This window comes from Fistularia commersonii, chromosome 12 (genome assembly GCF_037954325.1).
Source record: "Fistularia commersonii isolate RoL2024-O1a breed Wild chromosome 12, RoL_Fcom_v1.0, whole genome shotgun sequence".
Classification (NCBI taxonomy): domain Eukaryota; kingdom Metazoa; phylum Chordata; class Actinopteri; order Syngnathiformes; family Fistulariidae; genus Fistularia; species Fistularia commersonii.
Window position 1 is genome coordinate 18,243,971 of NC_141295.1, and position 17,981 is coordinate 18,261,951.

Genomic DNA, 17,981 nt, shown 5'->3' on the forward strand with positions numbered 1-17,981 from the left:
TCTTATTTTAAGGTGCAATCAAAGTGAAGGCTAGTTGTCGACCTGAGCATGAAACAGCGTGGGTGACAAACAAGAGGGTAACATTTGCCGAGATTACATGTAAAACACGTCTTCGAGTGTATATTCGTTTATATTAAAATTAGACATTAACTGCAGGCAGCGGATGCTAACAGCAGGGGGAGAGCGAAGCCAACAAATGATGCGGTACGCTCCGGATGACAAGCGAAGGGCCAGCGCTGTGAATCTGTCTTTCCGGGATTCAATGTGCAGGTCCTTTGGACTTGTCGGGAGTTCGGAGACGCCGATGACAATTTGATAGCCGATTTACTTACACTAACAGCGAGTGCAAGGACTTTTTGGGGAGACGCTTGGCGCGGAAGGATACGAAGAACTCCAGCTAACCTTAACTACCGCCACGGCTAACAGCTCACTAGCTAAAGAGTTAGCCTTAGCAGCGGACAGGTAATGTAATAGTCCGAATTCCCCGTGGTGTTTGGTTACACTCGTGGATAAGTACTAAATGTGTGCCGTTTGTCATGCCCCCACTCGAGTTTTCAAGTATTAGTGGCGTTTTGCCGCTTGTGGTCGTCCCTGGTTAGCTACGTTTAGCTAATAACACGTCAACGACTGGTGCGTTCAGGTTACCTCAAATTAGTGGACAGCTGAAAGCTAACTAAATGCAAGCTTCAGTAAAAGGCCCTTGACGTGTCCAAAACTTAACGTCCCCGCTGCCTTTTCGGCAAGTTAAATGTTTTTAAAGTTACAAATATAGCCTCGGGACGTTTTTGATAACTTTTGATTTGTGACTGCGGGTGTTGTTGATGCAACAGGTAACTTTGTTTGAACATAAGCAGCAGCTTCGTGTAAGGCGTTATGGAGACCGTGCGTTCAGTGCAAATTAGGGAAGCTATAACCTTTGAAAAAAATAGGAAAATGATATTTATATAAATCTGAAAACCTGGAAAGAAAATACATCACGTTTTTATCCAAGGCCACGATTGCTGTAATGTTTAAAATGATCAACAGTTGTCTATTTTTTCATGTCTTGTTAAACTTGCAAACTTTGACTAGGTTATTTAATTAGTATGTAGTGTGCAATATGTACCTTAACAATCGAAATTATTTTATATTTTTTTAAAGGTTTCAATTTTGTGCTGTCTTGAGCATTAGTTTCTTTTTTTTCTATGGTTTATTAAATAGTAAACTGAATTTCTTTGGGCACTTGTAGCTGCAGAAGTTTTTCAGGGTTTTATGAGTAAGTGGAGCCTTGTTTTTTAATAATTGACAGTATTTTATAGATCGAAAGATTCATGATGAGTATCAGTGGAATAGCACAGCTCTGGCTAAGTTGAGTGGGGATATTTTTTCTGTACGAGAAGCAGACATCGTCATAAACAGATTTAAGGAGTTTTTCTTTTTTTTTTTAATCTCTATATATATATGACACTGAGTTTCACATGATGCACAATATGATGCAAGGCGTGCAGTACAACATGTGCTGCATTAGGACCATTTCATAACCTCCTGTCTGTCTTTCAGGTATGTCTCAAGGTAGTCTTGAGACTGAATCGGGGAAGACCTCCCCCGAGGACCCTCAGATGGATCTTAAGGCATCTGACAAAGCAGAGGAGAGATTCAGTGAGGGCGTGGAACAGCAGGACATAGACAGTTACACGGAGGCGGATGACACGCTGTATGACATTGATATTGACAGTGCTGACGACAATTCAGAGAACAATACGAAGCATGTTCAGGAGGAAGATGAGGGCATTCAGAGGGAGAGTGTGCTAATGTGTAGGGATAATGCTGCTGCTGCTGCTGCTGCTGCTGCCCACATGGCTGCCAGCGTAGACAATGGGGGACAGGAGACAAGTCGCCATGTTGAGATACTCGAGGAAAGTGGAGAGGCTCCCAGTCAACCAGAGGTGATATTTACCTTCACTTTGAGCAATCAGTTTCCTTTCTAGCGCCTCCTTACTGTGCTCCTTTCATGCCGGTGCTTCGACCCGCTTTCAGGCTGGTGGTGGCGGTCGTAGGGGTCTCTTTCCTACGGGTTAAATGATTAGTCTGATTTGAATTGAAACGTTCTAGCTGTCGGAATCAAAAGCGCGAAACTGGGAAGAAGCCATTCGCTGATCGTGGTTCCCCTTTTCTTGCTTTAGCTGTGTTTTCTGCTTAGCAAGTGGCTTCTGAAATTTGTAGAGCCGGCGAACGTGTCGCTCTCAGTTTGCATCATTCTCGCTCATGTCAGTTATATGCTTTGTGGTAAAGCTGCCCAATTGTGTGATGGATGGAAGACACTTTGAAACAGTTGTGTAGCAAAAAAAAAAACGTATAGCAAAAGTGCAGGAAGGACTTGTGCATTGAGGCAACACAACAAGACCCCAGGAACCTCCATTCTTTATTCATTGTTTTGTCACTTGCCTCATTGTAGGATTTGGCAAAGGTCTGAAGACAAGGAGGAAATAACTGAATGAAGTAGCTCGGTGTATTTTAGTGTATACTCTTAGTAATAAAACATCCGTCTTGGTGGTAATGTTTATATATTCAGTTGTTTAGATGTTAAATATGTAGAAAACATGAGGCTTTTTTCAGTATCGAGATACCAAAATTATCAGATATGGTCACACTGCATTGAATTTAGTTCATTTGAAACCCCCTTTTCGTATCAATACGTGCTACAATGCGATATACGTAGATCAAGTTGTCCTTATTTTTGTCTCACAATATTTCCATGCAAAGTAAGTCAACGGAGTTTCGAATTCTACAGGCTGTCAGTCACGTGCCTGGATTAATGAATTGGATTTTGGACTCCTGGACGCACATTCGCAGGCATTTCCCCAACTTTTCATTGCCGCCGGGATATATGGCTCTCTTGGCACTTGATTTGCATTCAGAATTGCGTGGCAGATTCCGAGAATTGTAAACCAAATGTCTTTCCCTTCTTGAAACCCTCTTCATCCAGCTATCCCAAACACGTAATCCAGAATTTACTGGCCTTCCTGCAGGAAATAATTTCCCATTTTGGCAGCGCAAACGCACCATTGTGCAACGTGATTATGTCACGTTCCTCTGAAGTTAAGGGCAGCACGAGTCTATCCTGTAAAGGCGAGGAAGCTAAATGAACAATTAGGTCATTGTTGTTCACATCATGCTAGCTGTCTTCTCTCTCTCCCGGTTCCATGTCGAACAGCCGCTTTACCACGTCTGCTGTGACCGCCGAACATACGGTTCGTGGGTGGGGTTTTTCCGGCCGATCTTTTTTTTCCCCCCAGAGATTTAACTCACAACTTGAATCGCCGCATACATAACTACGGAACAAGGATTCATGGTTAGCATGTTACTGGACGACTGCTGCTAAACGGAAGGCTGAAAATAGCATTTCTGGTCAGCCAGTATTGTGAGAAAATGTAATTTGTTGGTTGTCTTAATGTAAAAATTTGTCTCGGGCAGTTGAACGAGTTCTCCAAGTATCTCCACCCCTACTGCATGCAGGAGTCCTGTTTCCCTTAAATATTCATGCGTTGGTCATATGACACTCGCAGTAAAAGTACTTTATGAAATCGTTTAAAACGATGGTCTAAGGGGTCACGGTTTTGCGAAATAGAGCCAGAATTTATATATTTAGACGGACATTTTTAGCTATAATCAGAATCTAGCTTTGTCGAGCTCAACCTGTCGCGGTTTTATCCCGAGGCTTATTCAGAAAGTTCTGTGAGTAAGAAGATGTGACGTCGACGCACGATTGGTTGATTCACGTTTTCCTCATTGTCTCTCTCTGGGATCCATGTATATTTTGAGGGGACGGTCACAGGTTGCGATCCTCCACATTTTGATGTAGCTTTGCGTCTTATTTCCGAATCGCCATGCATATTATTATTTTTCAAATTGCATTAAATCACCTCTGAACTGCAGAAAGACCTAATCCACACAAAGTGATAGATGAACAAATCCGAAGATGCTAGCTTTGATATAAAGTGCATATATATATATATATATGTACATATAGCTGAGCAAACCCAGAGTCTGATCCGGGTGAAATTCAAACCTTTATTCAAAAAAAAAAAAAGACCTTGGAATAAGAATTTCAGAGAATGCATTTAATCAAAATGTTTGCGAGAGCTTGTTGTCGAGGCTTTTAAACTCTTATCAAGCAACAGCTGGCTGACAGTTTTTTTTTTTTAAAGTGTCAATATATTAAAGTGAGAGGATTTCAAATGGTTAATCTGGCTGATTTCTGCATTATGTTTATTTTTAATTAGAATCTAAAGTCGACCAATTGCAATTTACCTGCGGGGATTTCTTTGTTTGAAATCAATCAGATGCCTTCGCCGGGAGGAAAAAGTGCCCAGATTTAAATGTTAATTTAGATTTCATGTTTTGACAGTGACAAAACATGAAAATCAAAATCCACAATGGTTTGTAATTCTTCGATCATCCTGTATTTGTTGAATCCAGCCGCGTCTAGTGTTAAAATTTGTTTCCTCTCTGAGTGTGATGAAGTTAATTTTCTGCTTTGGGTTTGTTGTGGAGACACGAGTGTAACCCATGCCAGTCACTGAGTTGCATAAAAACTGAATAATAACAACATAAGAGATGTCCCGCAGTAAAAAATACCCACAATCCTTTCGCCTAAACCGGTTGTCTTTTGTGATAAAACGCCATCGGCCGTGCGAGAACGTTATGGTATGTCTGCAACCTAAATGGCTCACAGCTGGCAAAGCTTTTTTTTTTTTTTTTTTTTTCCACGCCTGCAAATGTATTGAAAGTCAAATGTGACTTGATTTTGTACTATTCTACCGGACAGTTGGGTGATTTCACATTTTCCCCTGGCGCTGGGTTCTCTGCTGCGTCCCTCCAGTGTTCGGAATCAAAATAACAAAACCGTGCTCATTTGAAACATTTCCGCACCGACGTTTCTGCCGACTACCCGAATCTTAGCATCTGTTCTTGCCGTCGAACTCTGGCTTCTCGCTGTGATTCATCTCCGCAGCGTCGTCCACAAGGTGGCAGCCCGAAGCCGCCGCGTGCCTGGAATCCTCAGCCTTCCTCCCTGCGGACGACAGGAAAAAATTTAAACGGCCTGATTTAATTCCGCCGTCGTCGTTACAGGAGCGCAGGATGTCTGAGGAGTCTCAGAGAAGCTCGGCCGCTGAGATCCCGGTCACCAGCAATGGAGATCTGGATCAGAGTCCCGAGAGTGTGTTCCAGAGGGTAAGGACTCGGACCTGTCAGACGTTCTCGAGCACTCGCTTTCACTAGCCTTTACCTTAGAATTTAGAATTCATCCTCATCCACCTTCAGCTGAAAGGTTGGGTCGGGATACCGAGGGTCCACTTGATGAATACGTCACACCTGGTCAGACTAACCACCCGTCATTTGACACTCCCAGCTTGACTTTTCATCAAAACATCAAGAAAAATAATGGGTAAAAGGTGTTTTCAGATGACATTGTGATCTGCAGTTAGAGCAGGGAACGGGTGGAGGTATGCTCTGGAAAGGAGAGGAATGAAAGTTAGTCGCAGCAAGACAGAATTTGTTGAGGAAATGAGAGGAACCCGGGTGGAACGCTGAGGCTGCAGGGAGTGGAGATCAAGAAGTTAGAGGATTTAAGTACATAGGCTCAACAGTCCAGAGCAACAGAGTGTGGAAAGAGGTGAAGAATCGGGTTCAAGCAGGTTGGAATGGGTGGAGAAAAGTGTCAGGGGTACGAAGAGATAGAAGACTGTCAGCCAGAATGAAAGGAAAGGTGGAGGAGACCGTGGTGAGACCTTCAGATGCTGTATGGTTTGGTGACAGCGGGATTGAAGAAAAGACAGGAAGCAGAGCTGGAGGTCGCAGAAATGAAGATGTCAAGGTTCTCTTTGGAAGTGAGGAGGATGATGAGGATCAGGAATGAGTCCATCAGAGGAACAGCACAGATGTTTTGGAGGGAAGCCAGACTGAGATGGTAGAGTCATGTACAGAGGAGGGATAGTGAACATATTGGTAGACGGATGCTGGAATTGGAGGTTCAGAGGAAGACCAAAGAGAAGATTGATGGACGTAGTGAGAGAGGAACTGAAGTTAGTCTGTGTGAGAGAGCAGAATCCAGAGAAGAGGGTGAGATGGAGAAGATGGATTCGCTGTGGAGACCCCTGAAGGGAAAAGCCGAAAGGAAAAGAAGATAATTTTTCACAGGGGTGCAGGACATGTATGACTAAGATGGTTTGGACATGAACACAAACCAAGGTGAAGATCTGGGTAGAAGGTTGCTGAAGGTGGATCTGCCAGGCAGGAGGTCTAGAGGAAGACCAAAGAGAAGATTTATGGATGTAGTGAGAGAGGATATGAAGTTGGCATGAGAGAGGAGGATTCAGAGAATAGCTATACATGGAGAAGGTCAATTCGCTGTGGAATCGATCTTCCCTGAAGGGAAAAGCCCAAAGGAACAGGTGAAAGAAGTATTCTTCATGCTGACCTCAGGAGGCCCTCGCTCTTTTCATCTGACACCGAACTTTCACCTGTATTTATCACATTTAACTGTGTCAAATTCCAAAATTCATATACAGTGATCCCTCGCTGTAACGCGGTTTACTTTTCACGGTTTCGCTACTTCACGGATTTGCATCTTGCATTGTGTTCTGCATTCTGTCCAAAGTCACCCTGCTTCTTCTCTACCTGTACGTCAATAACGTTGCAGTTTAATATGTACACGTACGTAAAACAGCTTGCCAAATTTACATTACGTACGTGCAAATTCTCTTGCAATTTCAAGTTTCTCTAAAACCCAAAATGTTGACAAAACGCTCTGGAGTGACAAAAGCACCCGCGGAAGATGCTATCTATCACAGATAAAGTGAAACTTCTGGACATGCTAAGGGAAGGTAAAAGCTATGCGGCTGTAGGTCGGCATTACGGAATTAATGAATCTTCCGTTCGTTCTATAAAGAAGGAAGAAAAAAACATAAGGACGACAGCAGCAATGTATAATAGAGTATTTAATTGTATAATAATTGTAAAAAAAAAAAAAAGGTTTCTACTTCACAGATTTTGCCTATCACGGGTTCTTTTTGGAACGTAACCCCCGCGAAAAACAAGGTTTTACTGTATATGTTTTTGTGTTGAGCTAAATTTAGTGTATCATTACAACTCTGGGCATCAGGAAGATGCACATTTACTGTTATCTGTTCATTCGCTGCACGATTGAATTCTCCCCAGGACTCGTACCCCGGTGGACCGGTGGCCCTGAACCTCTCCGAATCCTGCGTCAACTCCGGCAACTTTGCGACAACGACCGAGGGCATCATCGAATCGGGACCGTACAAAGGTAAACTCTCTACCGCCATAACTGTGTTATTTTCACGGCGTCGCAGAAATTTGTCAGGACTGTCTTTCTTTTTTTTTTTTTTCTTTTTAAATAAATGTCTGCCTTGCATTTTACATGGTTGCTTCATGTCCCCCAGCTTCTCCGAGGTGCAGGCGTCCATCCGGGGACGGTATTAGAATTTGTAAAGCCGGAAGTCCAATTGAATTTAATGAGGATCCTCTGATCTCCACTTCGCCCGCGTCAGAAATGCAAATTCAAACATCTCCGCCGGCCAATGTTGCTATGGCTATTTCCCCCTTTTATTCACGCTGATGGCTTTTGTTTGAGCAGAGCCACCGAAGAAACACGGGAACATAAGATCCGCGAGAAAAATCTCAGCGCACCTCTGCAGGCGCGAGTCATAATTCTGAATATCTCCCAGGGTCGACAAGCCTGCCCGCGTCCCCCGTGGCACCGGTAGCTCCCAGCTCAGCTGTCGCTTGCCGCCTGGCGCGCTCATCCAGTGCTAGTCAGGCTGAGAAAGGTACCCGCAGTGATACAAGTAACCAGATAATACAGAGCTGTCAACACTAAACCATGACCTCCTGTGCCTTTCTTGGTTTCCGTCCGCCGCCCGCCATCCAGAACCAAACCCCTCCTCTTCTATCCCGACTCACAGACCTGTTTTATCGGCTCACCGCTCTTCGCAAATCTGGGCTTATCGGAGGTCCTTCTCTGCTGCCGGGTGATTTCTCCGCCCAGGCTTAGATCTCCAGATCTCTCCGCCTCTTGATGCTTCTGCGTTTGTCTGGCTTAGGAACTCCGAGGGCTTTTCTGTTTCATGCCGGGTGTTTTTTTTTTTCCTTGCTCGCAACATTTGTCATCATCCATAGACTCTTGACGGAGCTCTGAAACTGAAAGAGGGTTTCGGACGAGTTGGAAATGAAAGTCCGTCCATCGGCGCGTTTGTTGACGGTGAATCAAATCTGAAGGTCAGAAATAAGAGATACGTAAAACAGAAATGTCTACGCACATGACGGGCGTGGTCCTGTTGTGAGACCCCCATCGAATTAAAATAATAGAAAAGTATCTGATATCCTTCCCTCTGTTATTCTTCTGCTAATCGAAAATTGAGCCAAGATGTGAAAGTGACACAAACCTGGTTCTGGTTTTGTTGCCGTAACTCAAATTTGTATAAAAGAACTGCAAAATGGTAACCGCACCCTTAAATGAATTAATCAATGTGAATTAATTAAAAATTCATTTCGTTCCTTTAGTTACATTTTTAACTAAAATTAAAAAAAGGGAGATAGTTTTTAGTGTAGTAACAGCAGAAACATAGCAGTAGAATTTGCATTTAGAGAAACGCAATTTAGTAAACTAAAAGAATGAACTGAAGCCATTAGATGCAAGAGCTGTAATTTCCAGACTATTGAGCGCACCTGAATATAAGCCGCACCAGCAAAAAATAAATATACATATGTTTACATATATAGGCCACATTTGTCAATAAGCCTCAGGTGTCCACGTTGTCACATGAGATATTTACACAGAAATTTTTTTTAATGTGTTTTTTTTTTTTTTTTTTTTTTTTCCAAACAGTGCCTGTAACACGGTTGATGAAAAAGATTAATCATAAATAACACAAGGTAGAGTCCATCCATCCTTTTTCTCCGGCTGATCTCTATCTTGGTCTTCCTCCTGCGAATTTCACCGTCATTTCATTGGTCCAATATGACGAGACTAAATGTTTATTGGCGTGAAGTTCGTTGGACCCCAAAAAAATCCATAAATCAGCCGCTTAAACAATTCACAGCTTATAGTCAGGTAATTACGGCGATCAAAAGAAGAGATTTATTGTTTTTTTAATTTATGTATTTTGCAGGCCTCATTGCCTGAAGCTTGTTGTGCCAAAGCACAGGGTGATGGTGCACGATGGAGGGGCGGGTATGAATCCATAGTCTGCTTCACGCCAAACTGCTTTCCCAAAGGGGCCACACAAAAATGGAAAATCAAACAGGACCTACAAAGGAGCCTTGCGGCACACCAGGGCTAACGTGCGCTACGGTGACTGTAAATTGTCTTTTTGCGGGTAACAACAGAATCGGCGTCGGTCGAGCTAAAAGGACATGATCTGTAATTTTGTCTCAAATGACTTAAACTGCACCGTCAAGGATCCATTTTCTTTTAACAGCTAGTAAACTTGCTAAAATCTCTCCTTTCCAGCTCGATCTGGGTCGACTCGTCCTGTAACCTTCAACCGATCGCCGTCGGTTTCTTTCGCCTCGGTGGAGCGGTTCAAAAAGCATCTTTTCTGCATTTCCCCTCCATTCCACTTGGAGCTCCTTCCATCTCTTTGAATGTGACCGCTAGGAAATGACTAATGGTATTTTAATGTTGGTTTTTTTTTTTTTTCTTTCCTTAGCTTAGCTTAGCGTTTGTCCTGTACTGAAGCTTTTGTGTCGAGAATCTCATCGCACCTCTTGCTAACCATTACCCTTGGATTGTCCCTCCCTAATTATCGAGCCAGCCTTCCTGTCAATCGAAAATAACTCAATCGCTAAGTGAATGACTTTTAATTGTCCAGGCGCTATGAAAGCACAGCCAAAGAGCGGAGCGTTGGTCCTTTCAGACGACTTAAAGAACCCTGCCATGGAAAAACTGGACCTAGTGAGAAAGTGGAGCATCAACACTTATAAAGTAATCCTCTCTGTCCTTGATTTATTTTTATGTCCCTCCTCTACTTTGCTACCTCTGAGCCTTCAGTTTCACCCTCACCTCCTCCCCAAACCACCCACAATAACATTTTCTGTCTTGATTTTCACAATCATGCTCTTGTGCAGCTAAACTCAGCCTCGGTATTTGAAAAGAAAAAAAATAATTCACGTAAATCCCAGCATTGTTTTTAAGTGCGCCGTCGTCCGCAGTGCACCAGGCAGATTCTGTCGGAGAAGCTGGGTCGGGGCTCCAGAACCGTGGACTTGGAGCTGGAGGCCCAGATCGAGGTCCTCCGCGACAACAAGAGGAAGTACCAGAACGTGATCCGGCTGGCCCAGACGCTGGCCGCCCAGCTGTCGCAGATGATGCAGACGCAGAGGCAGCTGGGCGACGCCTTCGCCGACCTCAGCCTCAAATCTCCCGAGCTTCACGTGAGTCCTCCACTGAATCCGTGACAAGATAGAAATTGGAATTTTTAGAAAATTGCGGGCGTAGCGGTCAGCATTTCTGTCTCGCAGCAAGGATTTGCATGTGGAGCCTCTACGTTCTCCCCGTGTCTGCCGGGGGGTTCCTCCAGGTTCCTCCCACGGTCCAAAAACATGCAGGAGGTTCATCTGAGACCCCGAAGCAGGGCTACACACACTTTTTCAGCATGTGAGCTACTTATGAAATGTCCGAGTCATAATGATCTACCTACTGTAAAAACGCAAAACACATTTATTGAGAATTCTTTATATGTATAATATAGGTTGGTGTACCTTGCATAACTGCATGAATCCATTTTTCACGATACAATTTATTTGTCATGATGACGTGCACTGAATGGAATCAGCCAGGGAGGCACAGTGCGGACAGCAGCTGCTGCTAGCCAGCTTCAAGCACACTTCCAAATGATAAGAATAAAAATAAGAACAACTTTATTTAACCCGAAGGAAGGAAATGGTTGTGTCAGAGTTACAAGAAAAATATAACAATGATAAATAGTAGTAGAAAATTGTATTTAAAAGATAATTATAATAATAATGATAAGAACAAGAACAACTTTATTTATCCCAAACGAAGGAAATTGTTGTGCCAGAGTTACAAGAAAAATATAACAATAATAATTAATAGTAGAAAATTTTATTAATTTTTTTTTACCGTAATAATAATAAGAATACGAATAAAAACAACTTTATTTGAAGCAATTGTTATGCCAGAGTTTCAAGTAAAGCATAACAATAATAAATAATAGTGGGAAATTGTATAAACAGCATATAAAAAAAAAAGGGGGGGAGCGGAGAATAAGAAATTCAAATATAACTACGAAGTGTCAAAGTAACAAGTCAAGGCTATAAAGTGTCTTAAGGTCTTAAGTACAAAGATTTTGAGATTCCCTGCGGCTGAAGGGAGAGGAATTAAAAAGTAAAAAAAAATTAAAAGAAATACAAATTAACTATAAAAGTGTGGTAGTTTTGTATGAACAGTCCGAAAATGCCGCTCCACGTTTCCCTTCTTGGGTAAAGTGATGGCGGAGTGGCTGATGAGGCAAACAAATTCGACAATGACAGTAAAATTTAAGTTATCCCACTACTTGCAGAAGTTTTTGGCTTCTCACTTGGTCCTGCTCCCCCACTCATTTTAATACCATTTCTTAAGTTTAAAAGGAATAAGTGGGAGGATAACCAGGTAACTCAACAGCTTGCTAGAGCTTTGCAGCTGATGTACACGCATGCGTGGTGTTTGTTGATTCATTTTTATTCTTGTTATTGCTGTCGTCACTCTATTTATATTGTCGTTTAGCTCTGGTTGTCTATTTTTCACCCTTCCTGTTACATTAAGTTGTCTGTTGTCGCTGTTGATGCTCTCCCTGCTGCCTATAATATTTATATTCATTTTTATTTTATATTATTTTCTGTTCTATTTTATTTTTTCTTTTATTTCTGACATTATAACTGTTACGCTGCAGTGACAAAGGATCGTCCCCTGTGGGGATCAATAAAGTTCATCTTATCTTAACCATGTGTCAGGAAAAGGTCAGGGGTCAGACTGGGCTGCCCTGTACGTCAATTAAGTGACAAATCACGCGATCTACCCGCGCTACCTTTTGCTATCGAGCGGCAGATCGCAATCAACTGCCAGTGAAAGCGAGGATAGCTGGATAAGCGGTGTCAAAGTTACAGAGAGTGCATGTACAACCGTGCATTTGGTTTGTGTTGGTTAATTAAAACAACCCGTTGTTGGCGTGACGTCCAAGAATCTGCTGCTTAACCTTCTGAAAATGATGTGATTTGTGCCACGAATGCAACGTTTCTCTGACACCATGCGAAACTTTGCTCCCCAGGAGGAGTTTGGCTACAACGCTGACACCCAAAAACTTTTGTCCAAAAATGGGGAGACGCTGTTGGGCGCCATCAACTTCTTCATCTCCAGCGTGAACACGCTGGTGGAGAAAACCATCGAGGACACCATGATTAACATCAAACAGTATGAAATCGCCAGGTAACCCGCGAAGAAGATTCAATCCCGTCATGTTTGGTCCCGGTTATCTCCACGTGCGCCGCCCTGATCGCGTGTCGTTGCGTGCAACCCGGCCAGGGTGGAATACGATGCCTACCGCACGGATTTGGAGGAGCTGAATTTGGGGCCGCGCGACGCTACAACCATGCCGAAGATCGAGCAATCCCAGCAGCAGTTCCAGCTCCACCGCGAGAAGTACGAGCAGATGCGAAACGACGTCTCCGTCAAGCTGAAGTTCCTGGAGGAGAACAAGGTTTGTTGGACGCTGGTTTTCTGGGTTGCCGTGCTGGATGAGCTTTTAGAATTTCATTTAAATAATCAGGGGGTGAAAAGGAGGTAAACAGGAAAATTATAAAAATCTTTATGTGGAATGAAATGTTCCTCTGAAAAAAAAATACATGATGAATTAATATTAAAAAAAAAAAAAAAATGATGAAATTACATCCTAAAAATATTGTTGAGTTAAAAGAGAAAATCTTGTCACTGTGGTAAAATTAGCCTGTAGAATATATTAGAAAATTGATAGGTAGCATGTACAGGACGGACTCAGAAAATTAGAATATTGTGATAAAGTTCTTTATCTTCTGTAATGCAGTTAAAAAAACAAAAATTACTTTTTCATGATATTCTAATATTTTGAGATAGGATTTTTGAGTTTTCTTAAAATGTAAGCCATAATCCGCAACATTAAAATAATAAAAGGCTTGAAATATTTCAGCTCATTTGTAATGAATCCAGAATGTCTGACATTTTTGTTTTTGTAAAAAGAACTTTATCACAATATTCTAATTTTCTGAGACAGTCCTGTATAATGTTTATGATGCTTTTAGCTATTCTGGTAATTAAATCTTTTTAATTTTGCCCGTTTTTTTTCTTTTTTGCTATCATTTATGTGTGTTTTATCGAAATAAGAAAAGATAGTTTCAACCATGTCATTAGAGTTTTTTTCATCAACACATTCTCTTTGGTTTCAAATTTTGAAGCAAAAAATACATCGCAAAGCTACTTTTCCGAAAAAAAATGCGTGCGCCGGCCGCACGAACACAAAGGTTTGATTTCAGTCAGGAGGCCGCAAAATATTGTTCCAAGGGCCGCGAGTCCGAGACCCCTGATTTAAATAATTCAAACCGTGTTTATTCCACCCCGTTGAGATGATCAGGGATACGTTTTTAATGAATTTCCCCAACAAACCAACAAAGAGCACGCGTTATCTTACATCTACCAGCGGCCCGGGGATCCGTGTTGGATGCGAAGAGCGACATGATGTATCTCCGGATTGAATCTCTTTGCCGTCCCGAACAGGTGAAGGTGTTGCACAACCAGCTGATCCTGTTCCACAACGCCATCGCCGCCTACTACGCCGGGAACCAACAGCAGCTGGAACAGACACTCAAGCAGTTCCACATCAAGTTGAAAATGCCAGGTGGGGACAGTCCATCCTGGCTGGAAGAGCACTAATCACTCCTCCTCCCCCCTGCAGAGCTAAGCTGGGAGCCGTTTCGGACGAGAAACGTCCAAATCATACCGAAATTTATAATTTGTCGCAATCCCTCTTCCTCTTGTCACTGCCTTTCTACCTTTGAGAATTCTTAATCCTCCATCATGAGAAAGAAAAACACACAATCTGTCTGAAATCTTTTTTTTTTTTTTTTTTTTTTCCAATTCTACACAAGTAACAGGAAATGCACTTTTTTTACGCCGTCCGGTCAATCTACCGGACAGGAGTTGCTGCGGTAAACTTATTTGGAAACTGTAAATTGCCTTTTTTTTTTTTTTTGTACTCCAGCGTATGAATGTTGTATCCCGGCGCCGTGGGATTCAAAACCACTGCCGTTTTCCTCCCGTTCTTTACAATCGCGTCCGCCGTTGATCCGGATTCCGGGAACGAGACGCCCGGTCGGCTTCCTCACCGGCGGACTTCTCTGTAACATTCCAGACGGTTCAGGATTTAAACCGAGAACCAGGAAATCATTCTCTCCCGACATTTCTGAAACTGACCGATTCACCTTTTCTATATCCCGGGTAGAAGTCGCAGATGCAAATTAGAGCGTCAGTCACAGACGATTAGCTCCAAAACATTGCCCAAATGTGTAACGGCTGTTTACGTCAGCCGCCGATATGGTCGTGGACTCTGGAGGAAGCGCGAGGCCCGACTGATGCTGCTTCAAGGGTCGACACCAGCGATGTTTGGAAACGGGATATCGGATCAGCGAGAACCCTCGTTCTCATCGTGTACGTCTCCGTCGCGATTTGCATTCACGCGGCAAGTTGCGGGTCGAGCTCTCGAACGCCGTCGGATCTTTTTTTTTCCTCCCAGAAATGCCGCCTTTCACCAAATTTTCGATTGCATTCCACAGTGGGAACGTCCCTTTCCGCACAAGGCGAACAGCGCGGCTTTTGTAAATAAGTATCCTCGCGCAACGTGCGTCATCCGAGTGTAAACAATCAAGCTAGCGCTAACGTCGGCTCAACGCGGGCTCGCCTGCAGCCACCGGTTGATGGAAATACAAACCCGGCAATCCGGGGGTTTAAATTAACACGTCTCGGTTTTGGCCGGTTAGAAAACTTAACAGCTTTTGATCGTGTTCTTAACCTGATGATTGACTCCTTGCGCCTTTTGGGACCGATCATGTAGATTTGACCAGCTCAGGTGAATCTCAAAGGCATTGATTTCAAGCGGCATCAGTCCGGCTCCGTTCAAAAACACGGTTTCTTCACGGGTTCCCCGATTTTTGCGAACGTTCACGCCGTCAAAAGTTCGATCCTCTCCCATTAAACGACTGGCCTTGTGTGATTAAATGTGCCTTGATTTATTCTTTTGTTTCTTTTTTTATTTTCCTCCCTTCCCCTCTGTCATACCTCGTCTTTCTTTTTTTTGCGACGCATTCAGACCAAAATCGTCTAAATGCACGTATGAATTAAAAAAAAAAAAAAAGAAATCACCTTCAGGCATTTTTCTTAAAGATATTTATGCAAACTTGTGCGTTTCCACAGACAAAACACAGCAGGCAGATTCGCACGGACCAAAATACGATGAACTTGAAAAAAAAATTTTTTTTTGTAAATTTTGAGAGACCAGCATCTTCTGATCGAGCTGCTAACAGATTCCTCCGTCGGGCTTTGAGAAGTATATTTTATCAAATGGGGCGTTTGAGACACTGGTATTTATATCCAGTACTGGAGTCGCAGCCGGTAGTTTCTTAATGCTAAATATAGTATGTATGAATCTTGAGCAACCTCCAGTTTTTTCTTGGGATAGATGGATATATATTTGTAATTCCCCCTGTTTTACCTGTAGTTTTCTGAATACCCGCGGAATGACCTGCAGCGGCGGATCCACTACTTTGTAAAAATGCAACCCTAAACAGACTTCGTGTCGAGAAAAAAAAAAAGATCCTGAATGTTCTGGAACTTCTTTTCTTTTTTTTCGGGCGGGGGAATAAATGTCTTTCCTTTCCAGCGAGTTTCCTGGATTTTTTTTTTTTTTTCACGGCGGTATGAACAGTCACCAGCAGGGGCCAACAAACAAAAGGGAGGCAGTTTGATTTAGGAGTGTGTGTGTGTGTGTGTGTTACCAAGGGTTACTGAGAGAACATCAATGATGAGGCAAAAACAAAGCAGCCATGTGTGTTTTCAGGCCACAACCTAGACTTTAGTCATGGCAGAAATACTATAGTGGGAAAATACTGACTTGAAAATGATATTCAAGATGGATGAACTAAGAATAATCGTGAGATAGAGTACATTTATTTGAATAAAAGGTGAATAAAAAGAAGATTATATACATGCATTATAATACTGGACTGAGAATTCAAATAATCACTGCAAATATTTTTCTTCTAGAATCAAGTAATCAATGACATAATTTGATATTTATCGTTATACAGGTGCAAGAGGGATCTTTTTATATATGAATAAAAGAAACAACCATTCACTCTGTCATTTAACGAGTCATATAGAAAAATAAAACCTTTCACCCTCTCATTAGGTCATATAGAGACATACAACCGTTCACTATCGCCTGTTTTATAAATATTCACTCCATGTAGACATACAACCATTCACTCATTCATTCAGATGTCACCTGGAGACAACCAGACATTCATCCTCTCATTCACGAGCCCCAGTGCAGCCCTGAAAAGAATCACACTTTTACAAAACCAGAAGTACTGAGAAACACCAAAAGGAACAGTTTTATGTACTTCTGATGATGATGCTGTTTGGTTTGGAGACACTGGTGTTGAGAGAAAAGACAGGAAGCAGAGCAGGAGATTGCTGAGATGAAGATGCTTTGGTTCTCTTTTGGAGTGACCAGGACGGATAGGATTAGGAATGACTCTATCAGAGGGACGGCACATGTCAGATGTTTTGGAGAGACGGCCAGAGAAGCCAGACTGAGGATGGAGAGGGTGGATTTGCTGTGGAAACTCCTGAAGGGAAAAGCCCAAAGGTAAAGAAGAATTTGTCCCAGGGGTGCAGGACTTGTATGACCGAGACAAAGTGATGACTGAGATGTTTTGGACATGAACACTCCTCTGTTCCCGTCCAAACCATGGAGAAGATCTGGGTAGAAGGTTGCTGAAGTTGCAGCTGCCAGGCAGGAGGTCTAGAGGAAGACCAAAGAGAAGATTTATGAAGATTTAGTTAGAGATGAGGATAAAGAGAATAGGGTTAGATGGAGAAGGTTGATTTGCTGTGGCGACCCCTGAAGTGAAACGCCCAAAGTACTTGCAGCACTTTATATTCAAGATTCAACGCTTTAAAAACGTGAAATTCCTACTTTGCTGTCCGCAGTGCATTTGGATATGCATTGATGAGGAATAATGCTAGTAAACATTTTATAAATATTATAAATATGAACAGCGGCAGTGCAATAAGAAATATGAGCACGGCTTGACGTGCAACTCACAAAGTGCAAACAGAAGGATGGGTGTAGTTTGAATGAGCAGTGTTTACATCTGCAGATGTGTAGTGCAAAAAGATAAGATAAGATAAGATAAACCTTATTTTTCTCTATAGGGGAAATTCTTTCGCCTCAGCAGCGCAACAGTTATAGTGTCAAAATAAATATGAATATAAGTATAATTAGACAGTTAGAAGACAGAAAATAGCAAATACATCCACGAATGAATAAACAGCAGTGAAAATAACAACAGCAACAACATCAGGGTGAAAAATAGACAACTAGAATTAAATGAATATATAAATAGAATGACAATAGAAATGACAAGAATAAAAATAAATTAACAAAAAATAGGCAGAATGCGTTAGAATATATCCCATTTTAGGAGATTCTATAATCCCATTCATTACAGACGAGATTATTGAAGTTGCGCCACATTGCCTCGTCAACGCGCAATCGCGCACATGGAACGGGAGCGCGCCTCCCCCTGCGACGGGAGCGCGCTTCCTCCCCACCTGGACCAATCGTGTGGGAGGGCGCTCCCGCCTCTCCCGCCTCTCCCGCCGCTCCCGC

General features: G+C 42.6%; 1 protein-coding gene across 6 annotated transcripts; it reads left to right on the top strand.

The window, feature by feature from the left end:
- The first annotated feature begins 17 nt into the window (after positions 1–17).
- On the top strand, positions 18–15,964 carry arfip1 (ADP-ribosylation factor interacting protein 1 (arfaptin 1)). 6 transcript variants are annotated; one of them, XM_086157501.1, is made up of 10 exons: positions 18–77; positions 1,540–1,925; positions 5,113–5,214; positions 7,201–7,309; positions 7,731–7,832; positions 9,876–9,988; positions 10,216–10,437; positions 12,330–12,487; positions 12,584–12,758; positions 13,808–15,964. In XM_086157501.1, exons 2-10 carry the CDS (start codon positions 1,542–1,544, stop codon positions 13,961–13,963), a joined length of 1,521 nt encoding a protein of 506 aa, XP_086013627.1. In that variant the 5' UTR covers positions 18–77; positions 1,540–1,541; the 3' UTR covers positions 13,964–15,964. The 6 variants fall into 6 exon arrangements, with proteins under 6 accessions (XP_086013627.1, XP_086013631.1, XP_086013626.1 ...); XM_086157500.1 differs by lacking the exon at positions 18–77 and adding an exon at positions 134–462; XM_086157505.1 differs by lacking the exon at positions 1,540–1,925 and having other exon boundaries at positions 25–77.
- Positions 15,965–17,981: the final 2,017 nt, after the last annotated feature.